The sequence below is a fragment of the Alosa pseudoharengus genome, unplaced genomic scaffold, assembly GCF_046254945.1.
Source record: "Alosa pseudoharengus isolate Yale_2024_CS ecotype anadromous, Long Island Sound unplaced genomic scaffold, YU_APseudo_1.1 YU_APseudo_1.1_scf_8, whole genome shotgun sequence".
NCBI lineage: Eukaryota > Metazoa > Chordata > Actinopteri > Clupeiformes > Clupeidae > Alosa > Alosa pseudoharengus.
In genome coordinates, this window is record NW_027468870.1 from 38168739 (window position 1) to 38187439 (window position 18701).

General features: G+C 41.7%; 1 protein-coding gene across 1 annotated transcript in view; it reads left to right on the top strand.

Annotated features, from left to right (window-relative positions):
* The first annotated feature begins 977 nt into the window (after positions 1 to 977).
* tmem132e (transmembrane protein 132E) overlaps positions 978 to 18701 on the top strand; it is a 159936-nt gene continuing 142212 nt past the window's right edge. Inside the window, exon 1 of the mRNA XM_076274138.1 lies at positions 978 to 2260. Coding sequence (XP_076130253.1) covers positions 2200 to 2260 — 61 coding nt within the window. The 5' untranslated portion in view covers positions 978 to 2199. The remainder of the gene's footprint in view (positions 2261 to 18701) is intronic.

An 18701-nucleotide genomic window follows, 5' to 3' on the forward strand; every position in this document is an offset into this window, starting at 1 on the left:
ATCCTCATAATCCCTCTTGAAGACAAATTGCCCAATGTCTGGTGAAGTGAAACACCTTAAGGGTTGTCCGGTTCAGATAAGGTTGCCATCCAATGAGGGGGTGCGTAATGTGTGAGGTGGTAAAAAAAATTATGGCATAGGGCAAGAGGAATAATAAGATGGATAAGCCTCTGGTGGTCTCTGATTTAGGGCAAGGGATTGAGGTCAGATATCGTGAGGACCCAAGGAATTATTCACAAGCCATACAGTCTTGATCAAAAGATCCCCGAAGGACGAAGGATTGAAGGAATTAAGCATTACAGTCATCAAACTGGGTGTGGGCCTCTATTGCAGTAACCAGTAGATGTCACTGTGCAGCAGAGCCTCTGACAGTTTAATGTGGTATTGTTTGCCGAAGTTTGGAAGAGCGGGCTTTTGAATGATGGTCCAGTATGTTCTCCCTGCCTGTATAAGGTTAATTGTACAACTTCAGAGTTGAAGTTAAGAACGTAGGCTATACGTAGGGCCTACATCGATAAAATATGTAAATAAAGCCAAATTGTGACTACTGTGACATTTTATTTTTTTAGAAATTGGGGCTTTAACGCACGCGAACAGACTTGCAGGGGCTGAGGAAAAAGGTGCTTCCTTATGCCCATACATACATTTTTGTTTCATTCTCCATCACGCGATCACTTTAGTACAACTACATTTGGTCTGTCCCTGTTTAAAGGGAAAAAGTCATGCGCAATACCTACTGAAACAAGGACCAGAAATCTGTTGTTTTTCTGATGGACAAAAATGTCTTGAACGGGCTGGAGCTTTACTCAAAATTCCACTACACAGAAGCTACTATTATTATGGTAATAAGTTTAACCATCATACCTAGTGTTTTTTCATCCGACCGGTTGGCGGATGGGGGACCGTCAGTCTATGTGATCACCGAACCACGTGACTAAGATTTGGTTGTAGCCGCTTACCACTGAGGTAGAGGAGAAGAGTGATTTCCTCTGTTCCAACAATCGGAAGGTTACCTACACTCTGTCATCGAACATTATAGAAGTACAGGCGTTGCTGCTACGAATGCAAATGAACTTCAATTGTTTCACTCGCCAAAAGGATAGCCTGCGCTCACGCAGTCTCTTTTCTTCTGAATAGGACACTCAACAATGAAGACGAAGTACCCATGAGTTTTTTTCTCTGACTGGACTGACAAAATAGGCTACAACACTCAATTAAGCGCGCCACCGCTGGTTTTAGTGGAACTTTGACGTTTCGAAACGACTTGGAGAAGATTATATCACGGAAAAAGGACGTTTAGGAGCAGAGCTAAATGCTGCGTTTGCGGTGCCCCTGACGTTTAGCTTACTTGTAACAGACACTATTGCATTTGTGATCGAGTTGCAATGTTAACATTTTACCACCGTTTGTTTTGGTGAGATCTCGCCAGAAGGAGAAGGACTTTTCGCTTCGCTGAGCGGAGGACAGTGTTTACAGATTTGCACAGTCGAAGCTTGAGTCACTCCGGCACACGCTGTGGAACCTGATCCGGTAGCCTAGTCCGCATCAGGAAGAGCGGGCGTTTTTCTTTGCCTTCTTCATGTGTCCAGACAAACCGGCACATTCTTAAACAGGCAACTCACCAGCTGGGAAAGAAGACGTGTGTTAGCAAGAGCTACGTGTGTTACCGAAGACATCTCCCGTGCTACATTGTTTAACTTCCTAGAAGCCCTCATCTGGACATGCCACACGTATAATATTTTATCTTTCGTTGCTCTGGTATTTACTTGCAAATTTGCCTAGGAGAGTAAATTCGGATTAGCTCACTAGGCCCTGTTACATTGTGGAATTAACTAGAGGAAAGTAGCCTACTCAGAGGAATAAAGCGCGTGGGAGGCTAAAGGATCTCGAATTGGATACTAGGAACTTTTCTCCTTTTGATAAGGGCGAACCTTAACGATTTCGGGTGCGCTGCGTTTGGCCGACCATAACAATCGTTTTCTTCGGCCATGATAACATTCGGGGTTGGTAATGGAATTGACTACATTTAATGAAGTTAAACATCATTTTGCCAAAGTTGTTTAAACACACCATTGTTCTCAGTGAAAGCTAATGCTCTCAAGACTGCGGAGAAACCGCCATTCCATTCATTCTGTCGGAAGGCTGTCGAAGTGATCACCACTCCTTCCATATTTTACTGGATATATTTGGATAACTACGATGTCAATAGCACGATCTTGTAGAGGAACTGTGCTGCTTTGGCTCATGTTCATTTCAGACGGTAAGTAAAGGAAACTATGTCAAAAATACTTCCCGTACAAGTTACTACATGTAACTATTTACCCTCCCCTAGACATGCGAATTGCGTTGCACAGATTACTACTTGGTATTTTTGATGATGGATTCACTGCTGCAGTTCTTTCTTTGTACTGATTGGTTATTCTGAACACACGCACACACGCGGTCTCTCTCTCTCTCTGTCTGTGTCACCCTCTCTCTCCCTCTCTCTCTTTCTCTCTGATCAAGAGGTAAACCCTGAATGCAGAGGAGGATCATGCTAATTTAACTCTTGGGTCGTCTTTGAGTAGCCTGTATCTACTCACTCACCACTCGATGTTGGTTCTCTAGTCTTTTTAATCTGATGCTAAATAGGCAGGTTGCCGCTGGTGAGATCATATGCGTTAAACACAGAACATGAACATGCTTGTAGACCAGACTTTGTACAGCTTGCTGAGGTGGTAACACAATTTTTTCATCTTCCATACAAACCAGCCACCAAATCGCTACATATTCCTAACCAGAGCAGGCTTTCATTTCAAAAAAATAACACCCAGTTGTACACACACACACACACACACACACACACACCTCTCATCCCATTGTACCCGATGACATGGACTAAGAAAGCACAGCTGCAAGGCAACTGTAATGCAGATCTTTCTGACTTAGGCCAGCTCTGGATGCTTTACCAGGTCCATATGTAGTCAGTAATCTGACATACTTTTAGGTATGGTAAGGAAAGGCATAATGGTTAGGGCTGGATTTAAGTGCCAAAACTTTGTAGCTGGTTGTTGTAAATTTGATGTTGAAAATTGTTCAGATTTACATGATTGGAACTGTGGACTCCCAAAACTAAATCCAAATATGGATTTATATGTTTTCATTTCTTTCTTCGCCTCTAAGAAAGTGGTAGATGGTTGCGTTGCGTTTTACTAATCTTTCCTCTCAGACATTTTGTTTTGCCTTAGGCAAATGACACACTTGATGAACTCTGAATTAGACTTGCTGAAAGTGTTGGAAACCTGGCTATGAAAGTCAGGTTCTGAGAAGTTTCCCTCAATGGCGTCTGTAATATTGGATTATGTTACATGCATTTGAAGTTGTAAAAGCTGCATGTTTTTGTAAGTCCATCTTTGTCATAGACAATGATGGCAGTTTGATCTCCCTTTTCATGTCACAGATCCTCCTGTACAGTGGGAAGAAGGCCAGTTTTATTCCTGTGTGCGTATGTTGCTATTGTTACAGCTCATCAAGGTGATCAATGGCTGTGCAAGAATTTCATGAAGGATTTAATGAACAAATTGAGATCACCCAGCAATATGAGAATAGTGTCTACATTTGATTGCACTGTTCAAAAACCTTTACATTATTCAAGTGTCATTTCAGGAAGTCTGTTTATATCATATTCAGGCAACATGTAGGCCAACAACAACCAAAAGATATGCCAGATATAGATTGGAGACATTACTGGGGGGAAAACTCGTTAGGAACCAGTCTGCAGTAACATTCTCCAATCACAGACAGCTCACTAAGACAAGGTTGGCCCCTGCTAAGAAGTCTCAGCCCAAATAGTATTCATCTTTTCAGTGAGCACAATTCCTTCAAACAGTGAAAGGCTCTATTGTCTGTATGCATCCTGTTGTGTTTCATCAATGACGGTGACAGACAGGGACCAGGCGAAGGATCATGGTAACAGATAAACATGGAGAAAGCACGTCTGAGAGGCACTGTGTTCCCCAGGGACGGCGTGTGACTGTTTTGTTGTGTGTGCAACCAAGTCATCTGTAAAGAAATTGCTTTGTTATGCTCTTTTTTCCACTGTATTATTTTGCAAACAAACAAATGGGATGCTATTATGAATCAGTCTGGATTGCTTGACTCAATAGCAAGACCTTTGTGTGCACTGATTCACATTATACACGGCTGTGTAATTATGCTTGATAGTGTTGCTAATTGAATTCTGATGAAGCCTGTATTTGACATCTCATTTTTGTCAGTTGTCAGTCTCTGTTGCTACTAGAAGTCTGGTAACATCCAATGTATGTTGTCTTTGCTGCTCTATCCTAGTGATCTATCCTCAGGATATCAACTGGTGCTTTTAGATATTGAAGATGAGGATGTGTTTTTTGCAGTTGCTGTGTCTCAGTTGTCAATTTACTAAGTGGGTATATTTCCCTGTGCCACTTCATAGCTCTGGTGCCAGTGTTTTTTGAAGTGGGAGTGTTTCAAGTGCCTATTTTATGATGGTTAGTTTGCAGGTCTTTGAAGTTAGCAACATTTCCACACTTCCATTTCATGCTGATTCCGACATCAAGTGGACCTCGCATATTTGCTTTTTGCTCACTTTCCTTTTGATTGTTACTCAACGTTAAATGCAAATCAGTTTGTTTGGCTGCGTTTTCCAAACCAACTGCATTATATTACAGCTCAGGATGCGATTTAATTTGAACCTTTAGAAACTCAAGCATTCAAGTAGATGCCTCAAGCCAAGTTATTCTCTATTGTAGTATGAATTTCCATTATATTAGTCAAACTTATTCCTGTGTCTGAGGGAACACCACCAGCTATGCTCCACAAATAGCTGAACATGCTCTGTTACCCATATACACTATATTGCCAAAAGTATTGGGTCACCTGCCTTGACTCGCATATGAACTTAAGTGACATCCCATTCTTAATCCAAAGGGTTTAATATGACGTCGGTCCACCCTTTACAGGTATAAAACACATTTGAGATGAATTAGAGCGGAGACTGAGAGCCAGGCCTTCTCGTCCAACATCAGTGTGTGACCTCACAAATGTGCTTCTGTAAGAATGGTCGAAAATTCCCATAAACACTCCTAAACCTTGTGGAAAGCCTTCCCGGAAGAGTTGTAAGCTGCTATAGCTGCAAAGAGTGGACCGACGTCATATTAAAACCTATGGATTAAGAATGGGATGTCACTTAAGTTCATCATATGCAAGTCAAGACCCATTACTTTTGGCAATATAGTGTTTATCTTCATGAGCATTGGTGTTTGGAAACATTTTGAACCCCCCCACCCCCCCATCCACAATGGACCTGAGGCCTAATGGCCTTAATGGCCATACCAGCTGTTTACATGTATTGCAGGCATGCTCTTTGAATGGTACACTTGCAGACACAAATGTGTCTGTCTTCAAGTATGCCAAGGATGAATGCATTTAGCAAAGTGTTCTTTTATGTTGGCAGAGGTGGGCCTAATGGCATTAGATTCAATGCGGTTTTTTTTCTGAATACCCGTTTAAAGAATAGTCCTTCTATTGTGTTTCTGAAGTCATATCGATTTTATGCAAGATAAATGAATTCCCCCCAGGCGACTAGTATACACAGACGTACCCATCAGGCTGTAGGGAGATGATGCAACCGTCTCCTTATGTCCCAGTAATGGCTTCAGTCCAGTGGACTGCCAAAACCAGCTCCCCATAGCCAAGGTCTGGTGTGCTGCAAGATCGTCTTCAGCATCAACCTCTTTAGTCAGCACAGAAAAGAGAATTGGAAGCAGTGTGATTTCTGAAGCTATTTAAGGAGCTGTTCGGAAGAGTAAAATTGCTGACTCAGATGGCACTAACATTTATTTCCTGCTCCTTCTTTTGTTCTTTCATGTTTTGTTCCCTCCAGGTCTTTGGGAGTGTGTCTTGACTTAAGGAATAGTTATTATAAACAGTGTTATTGGCAAAAGGAACACGATGAAAGGAGATGGATAGTTTAGTCTGTGTTTAAAATCGCAATGAGGACTGTAATTAAAAAACTAGGGGGAAGAATTAGGAAGACCTGAATCGAATAATAAAAGACACATTATTATGACCGCCGCGCAGCGAAGTGGCGGTCATATAGGTTTAGTCAGATTTATTATTTTTTTTTTCTTTTTCGCATGCCCAAATTTCCGTCAAGGATTCCCAGGACACTGAAAGACCGGGGTACACGAAACTTGGTGGGCATGTAACCCCACATGGATAGCATGGAACCATCGTTTTTCGTTTTAATCTGTAGCCCCCCCGCTGGACTGGACCCCCCGAAAGGAGGGTAGGGCAGACACAGTTTTCTTTGAATATCTCGAGAACCGTAGGGTTTAGGAGGACCATTTTTTTTTGTATGTTGATCTCAAGGGGCCATGTCAACCCATTCCATAACCACTCATTTCATGTATAGTGCCACCTAGTTAAACAAAAAAAAGTAAAAATGAGGTGTTGTAATCGCAGGTATCTGTGACCTAACATAGTCAAAACTGCACGAAATTGGAAGTGTATGATCATTATGACACCCTCTGTATGCACGCCAAGTTTTGTGGAATTCCGTTCATGAGGGGCCACACAATAAATTAATTTATGTTACTATACACCAACTGGCCTGTAGGTGGCCGGAGACAGTTTTCTGTGAATATCTCGAGAACCGTAGGGCCTAGAAGGTCCACTTTTTTTATGTATGTTGGTCTTAAGGGGCATGTCAACCCATCCCATTACCACCTAGTTAAAAATTAAAAAGCAAAAAATTAGGTGTTTTCATCACAATATCTCTGGCTGACAAGGTCAAAACTGCACGAAATTAAAAGTGTAGGATCATTATGACACCCTCCGAATGCATGCCAAGTTTTGTGTACTTTTGTTCATGGGGGGCCTTACAATAAAATAATTTATGTGTACATTTAGTGACGTACACCAACAAGGATTCCCGGTACACTGAAAGACCGGTGTACACAAAACTTGGTGGGCATGTAACCCCACATGGATAGCATGGAACCGTCGTTTTTCGTTTTGATCTGTAGCCCCCCCCGCTGGACTGGACCCCCCGAAAGGAGGGTAGGGCAGACACAGTTTTCTGTGAATATCTTGAGAACTGTAGGGCCTAGGATGACCATTTTTTTCCGTATGTTTGCCTCCAGGGGTCATGTTAACCCATTTCATGTGCAAACATGTGCACAAACAGATACACACACACACACATACATTCACAGTAATCATACGTATGACACATACTCACACAGTAGACATATGTACGCTTGCACAGGCACATATGTACGCATGCACAGGCACATACGCAGGCACACACACAAGCACACACACACCCACACACCCACACACATAACATAAACATGTACATGCACCCATGCACACAATTCAAGAATTTCTCAGAATTATGAACAGGCAAGATGGAGGTGGGGTTGTATAAAATGAATTTTACATGTGAAATCTATGAACTAATCATGTTTTGGTACTTGTTGTCTAGCAGATACCAGTGAGAATTGAGTGTGTATAATGCAATTTAGTGAGACAGAATCATATGGAATCATCATATTTCAGCGTGATTTATTTTTGTGGAAAAAATGTGCTGGACTGGGCGGCGGTCATATTTTGTACTGCTCTGCGGTACATCTAGTTTTAAGTTGAATTATGATACAACATTTTTTTATATCTGCATTTTTCCCTTGAAATATAGCCTGACATTGTTTTGTTTTGGTCAGAATTGACAGCAATTACTGTCGTCTGAAGTCCCAACTTGAACCCCGTCTTGAGCATTTCTTTATCGTTCAGTGGACAGTTTGAGTTTACATGAAAGATTAGTCTTTAATGAAAGCAGTTGGAAGCTCAAGAATTATGGGCAGATTTTTGCCCTGGAGCACCTCTTGGCTGTGGCTACCCTCTCCCTTAACGCACATCTCACAAGTGACAAATGTGGAGAAGAAGTCATACACACTGTCCTCCTCCTACTCCTGACTGCAAAATCAGCACTGTCCCTTTCACTGCGACTTTCACTGCGCTTGGCCCTTATTTTCATTATGATAATATTTTGCTGCACTGCAGTGAGCTCGCGCTGCCCATGCGAAGTTCAGCACCTGAAGTCGGACCTGTCTCATTAACCTGGCATATCGGTCAGGCTTGCCATCCGGCGTTATGCAAATGAGCCATGCTAGCCCACCGGGAGAGGGTTTGGTTCGGCAAAAAATTACTTTTGGTCGTCTTTATTTTCAACCCAATTAAGTGGTCTCGTGACACGCAAGGTGGCCATGGCACCGAGAGCTTGTTGGATCTGTGTGGTTGGATCATTAGTTTACTTGCCTAATTTTCTGGCTCGTGTTATGTAGGCTATCTTGTCATCAGAATTATTGCAAAAAGTTGCTGTCACTTTATAGCTTTGAAAGTGGAAGCAACCAAGGCAACGTGTCAAGCGTGATTTAACTACATTTTATTGGCCTTAGTTGAATGAACTTTTTAACTGTTTAATAAAAGTCATATTTTATGCTTGATTGTAAAAATGGTGCATTGGAAGTGTCCAGAAGATATAAATTTAGATCAACAATAGATAGAAGGTTCAATGTATCCCTGTTTCATAATGAAAATATTTGAGACAGATTATTTTTATAGCATGGTGATGTTAGTTGGTATTTATGCTAAGCAAATCTGCCCTACATATTTGAAGTGTTAAACATGTTGAAGACCCTTATTAGTTTCTTCCTTATTAGGCTGTCCTTAGTCATAGTTTTTCTCTCTAATACATCCTGTGATGGAGCAATTCTGATGGGCTCACAATCAACATCATTGTTGATGCACAGCAGTGAACTATATACCTCACATGGAGCACCTACGAATGTTATTACTGCTTAGGGCAGCTTACTTGAATACCATTGAGCTGAGAAATTGCCAGAAAAGCTTGAAATCATGGAATTAGGAGAAGCATATTACACTGGCACCAAGGTAATTTCCTCAAGTCAAGCCTGTAGAGCCTGGGGTGTTGCATGGAGAAAATGGCAAGTGCAGAGCAGTGCAGTATACTGTACCAACACACTTTGAGTATGAGTGCAATCAAAGAAACATAAGGAAGTTACTCTCAGAAAAAAGTTTGAAATGTTGCATAGTCTTGTTGTGGAGGTGTTTTTTATTTTTACTTATTTGATTGGGCCCTTTTCTGCCTCCCTCCAGCATCACCTCAAATCAGAGCGCTGTGTGGAAGGGTTATGGAGTCGAGCTGTTTAAATTCAGTCTCTGCCTCGGAGGGTGAACAAGAAGTACTACTTGTCTTGGCAGCAGGAAACGACGTTTGTTCATAAATTAATACCCCTCTCGTGCCCTAAGGCCACTGTAAATGCCTCTTAAAAAGAAGACTCCATCGACACAAGCAACTATGGGAATATCACAAAATCGTGTTATCATTCAGTTCCATTCTGAGCTGTTTTTTTTATCTATGTGTGCAGTTGCAGGTATACACTCATCATAAGAAATCCATTAGTCTTCAAACATGTTCTCGCTGTGAGTATGTAAACCAAATGAAGTCCCCATATTCCACTTGGAATGCTCTGGCTGTCAAGAGAGGGAGGGGGGGGGGGGGACATTTTCCCCAGATTGAAATCTGCACCAGTGAAGCGGTGGGGATTTTCTGAGATTCTCTAATGATGAGAAACTGGAGGATTCACTCATTCGGAGATTAGATCTGAGCTGCTTTGTACCTGAAGAAGTACTGTAAAATCAATAGATTTCAGGGAACTGTCAGTAAGCTGTCAGTGTGTGAGACTTGTTTTTTTTTTCTCTCTCTTTCAAAATGCGCCTCTTATGTGGAGGGACTGAAACTACCATATTTAGCACTACTGTGAAATAGTCCTTGACTTCTTCAGGGAAAGGGAGGGGAGCGGGGCAGCAGATGAAGTGAAAAGCTCATGCCTTTCCCGGTATGACTTAACAATGACCTTCCCGGTATGACTTAACAAAATACCAATACCCACAGTGTAAGGATATACTCATGGTATAATACTTGCATTAATGTGATTAGCTCTCTAGGTACCTAGTATTAAAAAAGGAGCCCCCAGTTGGAAGTGTTTGTTTACATTTGTTACATGTCACAGCCAGCAGCGTGTTCCCTCAACATCCACAGGCTTGTAGGACAGGCTGGCAGGCAGTGTCGTCCCAGTGAGGGGCTAAGCGCTATCAAGAGACGGTTCAGGATGAAAATAGCACTGAAACATCGCCACGTATTCCTAGGCTTGGGTTTGCACACTGACAGAGAAACCACAGTAACCCCCCCCCCCCCCAAATAGGCCATGCATGGAGTCATTAAAATTCCTAATGTATTTAACCTTCACATGAACAGTGGTGACGTACGCAGAGGCTGCAAATAACTGATGGCGAATCTAGTCCCCGGTTGCAGCCAACGGAGAGTGCGACGCGCGGAAGATGGAGTGCCTCGCCGAAAAATGGCTCTCTGGGAAGGACGGGCCACATTATGAGCCATTTTTATTGTTGAGTAAAGATGTGGCAGAGCCGAGATTCTGACACCTCTCCGATAGAAACGGATTAACCCGAGACAAGCACGTTGGAGGCTGAGAGATGAGAGTGCCGAATCCTTGAAATAAGCACTTGCACCCTTGGGAAATCAAACTCCATAGGAACTAGGGGGTCCAACATGGGTAACACTCTGCGAAATACTAAATCACACATCGCTGTTTATCTGGAGATATTTTTTTTCCAGAAGCTTCCACAGTCATCCTCAAATACAGTATACATAGACACTCTCTCTTTCCATACATCTCCCTCTCTTTTTTGCTCTCTCCTCTTCTTTCCCTCCATCTTTCTCTATCTCCCACTCTCTCTTTCTCTCTATCTCCCACTCTCTCTTTCTCTCTATCTCCCACTCTCTCTCTCGCTCCCATTCTCTCCATCATACACACAAGACATACATAGACCTATGTTTGGTGTGGTTTGTGTGTGTGAAGTTGATGTTTTTTCCCTCCTCTCTTGCGCACTGCTCACAGCCATAAAAGAGTACCTAACAAAGTCAACCTTCTTTTCGTCTCTTCCTCTCTAGCCCACGGACATATACTGTCGCTGTCTGTAATGGTAGTCTGTAATTAGTGATTTTAGAGGACGGCAGAATAGACATCACAAAATGAAACCTTTTCCTCTGTGAAATGAAGCCGAGAGCATAAATATGTCTTTGGAGTTTGAACGATGAGGTGCCCCCCCCCCCCCCAATATTCAACTTTGTGTTTAGATCTGACCTTTCCAGAACTGTCTGATTTGTACAACGCTGTCTTGTCGTCGGACATTCCTGCAAAATCAGGTTCAGGTGCCCTTTTCACAAGCTTTAATTATAGGTAAATGTCTTGGCGTAAATTTCAGTCCAGTGCTGAGGTTATTGACTAAGCTGGCACTCTCAAATAATTTTGCTGTTTAAATATGCATGGGCCTTTGTGCAGTAACAGTGATTCAGCACAATACGGTCATCTCAGGAAAAGAAATAGTCCGCCCATGGGCTTTGACCTTTTTGTTGATATATTCATGAAATTTCAAAAGAATTCTGCTTGCCCCTTTCGCCAGAGCACCCCAGATAAAAGCCTAACTTGAGCTCTATTATATAGTGTACGCTGTTCTTAGTATGTGCCTATGGTGTACGCTGCTCTTAGTATGTGCCTATGGTGTACGTCATATACTACTGTATGTACTCCCTGTGTTTCTGTTATCCGCTGTGCATGTGAAATCACAAAGTTGCAGCTTTTGCAGTAATTTGGTCGCAGAAGAAAATATTTCTGGGGAAAAACAGTATCCATTATTCAAAAAGTCCAAATAAGAAAAGGGAGAATATGAAAGAAGAAGGGATGAAAAACAGCTGATGGCATGTCTGGAACTGATCCAAGTCTTGAAAATGGGATGGTTTTAAATGGCTTTTATAAGCAGAGACTATGCTGCTTGCAGATGGGGCTTGTTGCCATGTCACTTTTAAGAACCCATCTCTGACTGACTGCCTCTTCTTTGACTCCAGTCATGTGTGGAGGCCTCCGATGCCAGAGGCTCTCACATGTGTCTTTCTTGGCATAGCGGCATAACGATGGAGAAGCTCCAGAGTACATTAATAACATCCTGCTTTTCAGAGGTGGGCCTTTTGTAGTTTTTTGTTTTGTAGTTTTTTCCCCCCTTTCTTTTACTGTGTTTGTACGCCTCATGCAGAGAATCGTAATGCCTGCTGAAAAGTCTTGATGTCGTCGTCAAGTTTCAATATAATTTATAGACTTAGCATTCTGCTCGGAATTAGTGTGGAAACATAACTCCAGCTCATAAAAGTGATGCTAATTTGAAGGGGAAAGCACCTTGTTTTGTGCACCTGGCACAGAAAACTGCCGTGTGATGTAATTTGTTAAGTCGTAATTGCTGCACCTGTGCATACTTTCGTTCATTAGTGTGGCTTTCTACAGGTGTGCAATAACTTTGTGCTTAAAAGCCCCAAGACGAAGTCAAGTACCTCTGTTCCATCAATAATGACCTTGTGCTGTTTTGAACCACACACTTGCATATTTGCTAGCAAAACCTTCCAAGTAAAGCCAGATAGATAGGCATTCACCAGCAAATACAAGCAATTCAGTTCAATTTGATTTTTATTCATACAGTATAGTGGGAAAAAATGTAAATTGTCTGAGTCCAGAGCCTGAGCTTCAGCAAGTGAAACAGGAAGTGTGTCATCAGTATCATTACAGTGCTGTGCGTCCCCATTCTGCCCCTACTTTGGTCTAAAGAGTAGAGTTTAGAAAGCCTGATTGTAGAGTTTAGAAAGTCTGATTGTCCTTGGAAAGCTGTTACCGAAAACATGACTGCCATGCACCACCATAGACGGCAGGCACCTAACACTGTATTGTCATATAAATTGGGTCTGTAGCTAGACCCAAAATACTGGCTGAGTCCCTGCTCATCCGCCATGATTTGCTGTGGCAGAGTAGCTGACCGAGTTGCACTGGGGGAAATTTGATAAGGCAATTTACTGGGATGGTACACATTACAACAAAATGATTTCCAGTATTCTGCCAAAGGTATCCAATGAAGGATTGACATGTGCCTAGTATTTTCATCCCGATGCATGGAAAACACCAGCTGTGTTGAGGACAAAAACTCTCCAAATCTAAAATGACTTTCTAATGGCTTTTGTCTAGAAATGCATGAATTTAGAAGAGCAAGTATGCCGGAAAAAAGCACTTTTATTTATGCAGCCCTTAATATGCTGTGCCAGCATGTATTCACTTCTTCACAGTATCGATACAACAGACTGAAGGAATGACTGGATGCACTGCTGCATTTCGATTATTCAAAAAGAAAGACTTGCATTGTTTTTTTAGTGGAGTAGAAGAACATGCTTGTGTGATGTACTGATAAGATTATAGCCCGGTCAGACAGCCTTTTTCCCTGCATTGTAGTGGATCACTTTGGTCAAAAATGTGTGTGGAGGTGATAATGATGTTGACTCATTTCCCAGAGCCGGTTTCAGAGCAGAGAACATAACTGCACTTTACCAAGGCTAAGTAGCTCAAAAAAGCCCACTCTGTTCATTTGAGTGTGTCTCACAAATAAAGCTTCAATGTCTTCTGTTCTTTCAAAGGAATTTAATTTTTGCCAGCTTTGGGAGCTTCAATGTGTGTGTCAAGCAGACATAGCCTGGCACTGAGTGATCCTATTTAGAAGACTGGACTGTTAATTAGCATATGGTTAGTTACATTGTGTTATGTTCATTCCAAATGGTGCCACAGATTTGTGTGCACACACCATTTTTTTTAAACAGCAATTCTATGGTAATTATCGCAATGCTCAATAGAACCGGACCACCCACTAAAGAAAGTTTTGCTCTCATCTCTTTCATTTTCCAACTCAAAGACCTCCAGCTATACAAAGTTGAGGTGGTGCCAGAATCTGCCACTGGTGGCACCCAGAAGCTGGTGCATGGCAGACATTCAGCCTCATTTGCACAGCTGGATGGCTCTAAATGTATGATTTAAGAAAGGAGAATACATTGCTTTTAATTGCTTTGAAGCGAGCCTCATCTGGGCCCTGAATCGAACCCACTTGCTCTTCTGGACTCCATTGAGATGCTAATGTAGTCTCTCTCTCACACACACACATACACACACTTACACTCTCTTTCTCTCACACTCTCGGTCTCTCTCTCTCACCCTGTCAGTGAACACAATCTTATGTCATTTACTTGCTTTTGCAGTTGTTTTTTTTCCAGTTTTTTTCTCACCACAAAAGGACTACATTCCCTGGCCTCAGCTAGTTCAAGTCTGCAATTATGAGATACTTTATGAACTGCTCTTGTTCACGAGTTAATTACACTGGCAGGTGAAAATATCATATATAACACCAAAATGGAGCTTATTTCCTCCTTGTGAACGGGGATGAGGGGGTGTGAAGCTCAATAGAAGCATTGCAGGGCCCCTGAGTGTGCGTGTGAAGATGTAATTGGCAACAAAAATAACCCATTTGTTTGTAAGAGTGGTGTGTTTTTAATGTCTAAGTTTTAGAACTTTACTGTGAATTTACACCACAAATTAAGACATGAGTGAAAGGTAAATTAATCAATTTACACTGCCTGCATCTCTTGTGTGACCCGACAATGTGTTTTTCAACAATTCATGTGCTTTTCTAGCCTGACGAGCCAGACCCACATTAAAATGTAGGGTCTGGCACTCACCGTTCGCAGTGCTCAGTCCGAGGGGCGGGATAATCGGTTGTCTTTCAAATTCCCTCTGCACGCAATAGGACAGCGCTGAGTCCCATGCGTTTTCCAACCAGCGGAGCTAGTTGGCTAGTTCAAACTTTTGCCAACTTAAAACAAGCTTAACTCATGTCACACTGTTGGCCAACAGCAACATCCATTTTCTTTGTTTTCAAGTAGCAGGGAATTCAAGCCAAACCGTTGCAACTCTGCTATCAATCATTATGTTAAGCCTGCCTAACGACTCTATACACGATTTGATTGGCCTGATAGAAGTTTAATTTTTCGAGCTCACAAGCCAACGGAGAGTTGCTAGACTAGCCCTGGAAGCAAATGTAAGTTGCTGCCGCTAGGGTGCGTCTAGATTTCTAGGCTAGTGCTTTTCTATGTGTACACCTTACATATACTCTCCAAAAATAAAAGTGCAACATAAACATGCTATTTCTGTATGTTACTTTTCATTGCCGTAATACATGCGTAAAACGCTGCTGGTGTGAATTGATGCATTGACTCTAATGGAATTCTGTACCTAACAATAGTCAGACATCAGACGAGTGACTAAAAAAACGGGCTCAAAACTATGTGAGAAGCTCTGATTTGTGTAAGTATGTTGTTTCTGAGTGTGGGAACGTTGATGGCGGAAATTACTTCCTGACGCAATCAGGCATAGTTGTCGGAATTGGAATTGTTTTGTCTTTGTTAGACAAATGAATTATGACAAACAAATAATCGGCTTCCCAAAACAAAACTTGAAACAGAAAGAAAATGCATGTTTCTCTAAAAGCAGCAGAATATCTTCAACAAATTATAGAAATCCCTCATCTAGATATGTGCTTTACTCTAAAGTAAGCCATGATGTAACATAGCTCCGATACTAGTTAAATGAAATAATCAATAACCTATGAAGTTGTAGCTCATATACCTTTACATAGGAGATGCTGTGGTAGGAGCAGCCAGGGAAGTCTCAAAGCTCTAACGTTTTTTTCAATGCCTTCTATTCCATATTAACAAACGTTCAAATTGGCTTCCTCGTTTGCAGCTTCACAACTGGGACCAGCGTTTTGGAGGCAGTGCAATCCTTTTTTTCTTCCGATTCCACCTTCACCCTGCAGTCAGTGTGTGTCCTAGATTCTCCATCTCCTGCTCTCTCCCATACACTCCACTCATCTACTCCCTTTATTTACTGTTTGTGCATTTCAGAACAATTTAATCCACCTATGTTTCTTATACTAGGCATCGCTTCAAGGATATCTCTTGAAAAATGGCACAGTGGCATAGAGGTTATAGAGTCCAGCACGTTGCATGGTGCATACCACAAGGATGTTTTTGAGAGTCTTATTTTTTAAAAGGATGTTTTGGTTACGAAAACAAGAGCTGGCTCAGAGTTCCTGCTGACAGTATGATTTAGAGTGTAAGGAAAACAGCAAACAAACCAGTGATATCAGACTAGCAAAATATTGCATGCAAATGCCTCAAGAAGTTTAACTATGTTGACACTCCAGCTGAAAAGTTTTTGTCTGACAATGTCATAATAACTGGGAAAGATCTATAGGAAATGCTAAATGAAGTAGGCCCATCTGTTTCTTAGTTGATCTGGAGATTGTTGGACTTTTGCATTATGTGTTTAATTTATTTTCTGAAACTCATTCACTCATTTACTTAGTGGTTAAAATCACTGAGAAAAATGATTCTCCTCACCCTCCTCCCCACCCCCAGGCAGACAGTTGTACCTTGTTGTACTACAGATGAGAAAGGTCAAGTTAATCCCTTAACATCATTCCAGCAGTTTACTGAGGCATGGCGTTTTCATTGACATAGCATGGCAGAAACACCTACTGCTGGTGTCCTATTATGTCACAATGTCAAATTGAGACACAGTAACAGCAGATCTGTTAAGTAGAATCTGTTTTTCTGGCTAGTAACATTTTCCAAGTTAGCATTCTGTAGGTGTGGTGCATTATAAGCCTACTTCAAATGCTGTCTTCAACAAATTGCCCTCTTATAACCATAAGTATATCAAAAGGTTCATGTGGTTCCATCATGAAAAAGATTTTTACTGGAGAATAACTTTGTGTTTGTTTGGTGTTATGGCAGCCAGCTGGTACGTAGCAGTGCAGTATGTGCATTGTGTAAACCTCCCTCCTGACGCCTTAAGAGTTGTGCTAGTGAGAGAGCTAGCAGCCTGGTGTTTTAGCTCAATTGCTAGCGCGCTGTACTCCCAAACTGAGGTGCTGCTGTTTGCATTTGCGGATTCGAGTCCGGACAAGTGTGGGGCTGAGCCGCGTGGTCAACACAACAGGGTTGATTTGGTGCCGTGACCCGGATCGGGAGTGAGGTTTAGGGGGGCGAGTGTACAGTAACAGTAGCCAGCTGGTACGTAGCTGTGCAGTATGTACATTGTGTAAACATCCCCCCTTAAGAGTCGTGCTAGTGAGAGTGCTAGCAGCCTGGGCCTGGTTGCAGGTTGCTTTAGAATCTTTTAATATTACTCAGGGTGTGGTTTAGACAGGAGTTGGAATGACTGGTTTGATGCTTTAATTCTGAGACTGGGGTTTTAGTGACCCACATTTATTTTGACCAGATTTGGGATGGATTCTTTCCCCCCATGGTTTCTTTAAAAGTTATCAGTCCTATCTGTTCTTACATAATTTAGGTAGAGCTAAAAATAGCATAGGTGTGTGCAGTGCAAGGCAATTTCATATCTGTGTGAAAATGTACCCTGCACTATGTGTATGTCTGGGATATTGAATTCCATGGTGAGAATGTTACATATTGGTTTTGTTTTTGGACTTACCCAATGCATATTAATGACTTTTAAATTCTAAAAAGCACTCTGATTCAGCATGCACAGCTGAAACTATTATTGAACTTTTAATTTAGTATAATGAAGGCTTTTTATAATTATTTAAAGCCCTTGTTCATACGACAAGTGTATCATTTTCTTGCCTCTTGTCTGGTTAAGCATGACTGTTGTACATTCATGATGTTTTATGATGACCTCAAGATTCAGTTAGGACACTGTGAAGTAAGGCATGTGTGTTTCTCCTAACCGGTATTATACATACACACATACTTACTTAACCCACGTTTATGCTCCATGCAAATATGCAATAGACTTATAAAAGGCTACCCAAAGATACCTCAGTAAGTAGTATGGTGTGCTTATGTTATTACTTTGGCATGGGTCTGCATGGGAATGAAAGTTATAGTGCTCCGTTAACAAGCATTTTTTTTAATTGTCTAGGAAAACTGCCGTCTGATAACCCCCATGTGGAACGGTTTCCCGTTTATCGGAGAAGGCCAGGCTTCTCGCTCTGTTTGGATGAGGAAAGTGAGCAGGCGCTGTGCCCTCCTCGCAACCTTCTCTTTTCCCTGCCCGACATAATTGGATTGTAAAAATGGAGGTTGGAAGAGTATGACCATGTCCTGCTTACACAAATGGGTCCAGTGAACCAATAAACTTTGGATAAAGGTCCTGTACTTGACCTACTGGCAACAATTTCCTGTCCTTTGAGCTTCCGTTTTGGATGTGAAAGCTAGTTTCTTTTTTTAAATTTGTCCTGCATGTTGGAGATGTTCACCTTTTTACATAGAACCTCAAATTAAAAAAAAAAAAAAAATGTAAATGTCCGTAGCCTCTGAATTGTCATTTATTGAGGTGTACTATTATTGAATTTCACTCTTTTACGTGCCAGTTTGAGGTCTATTGAGCCTCATCAGTAGGCCGTAGGCATCATTAGTGCGGTGTTGTGTTTCCCCAAAGGTTTATCGCTCTTAGACCAAAGTCACAGTGTATGGCCGATTGAAGGGATGGTATGGTATGGTGAGCACAAGGAGGAGCTTTTTTCATTTGGGTCCAAGAATCAGAATCAGGTGAATCAGGAGCTATGAGGTGTACTTGAATAGCAGTTTATGCAGAATGTTGTTTGCAATGAATCCTCGTGGAGATTTCCATTTGAAT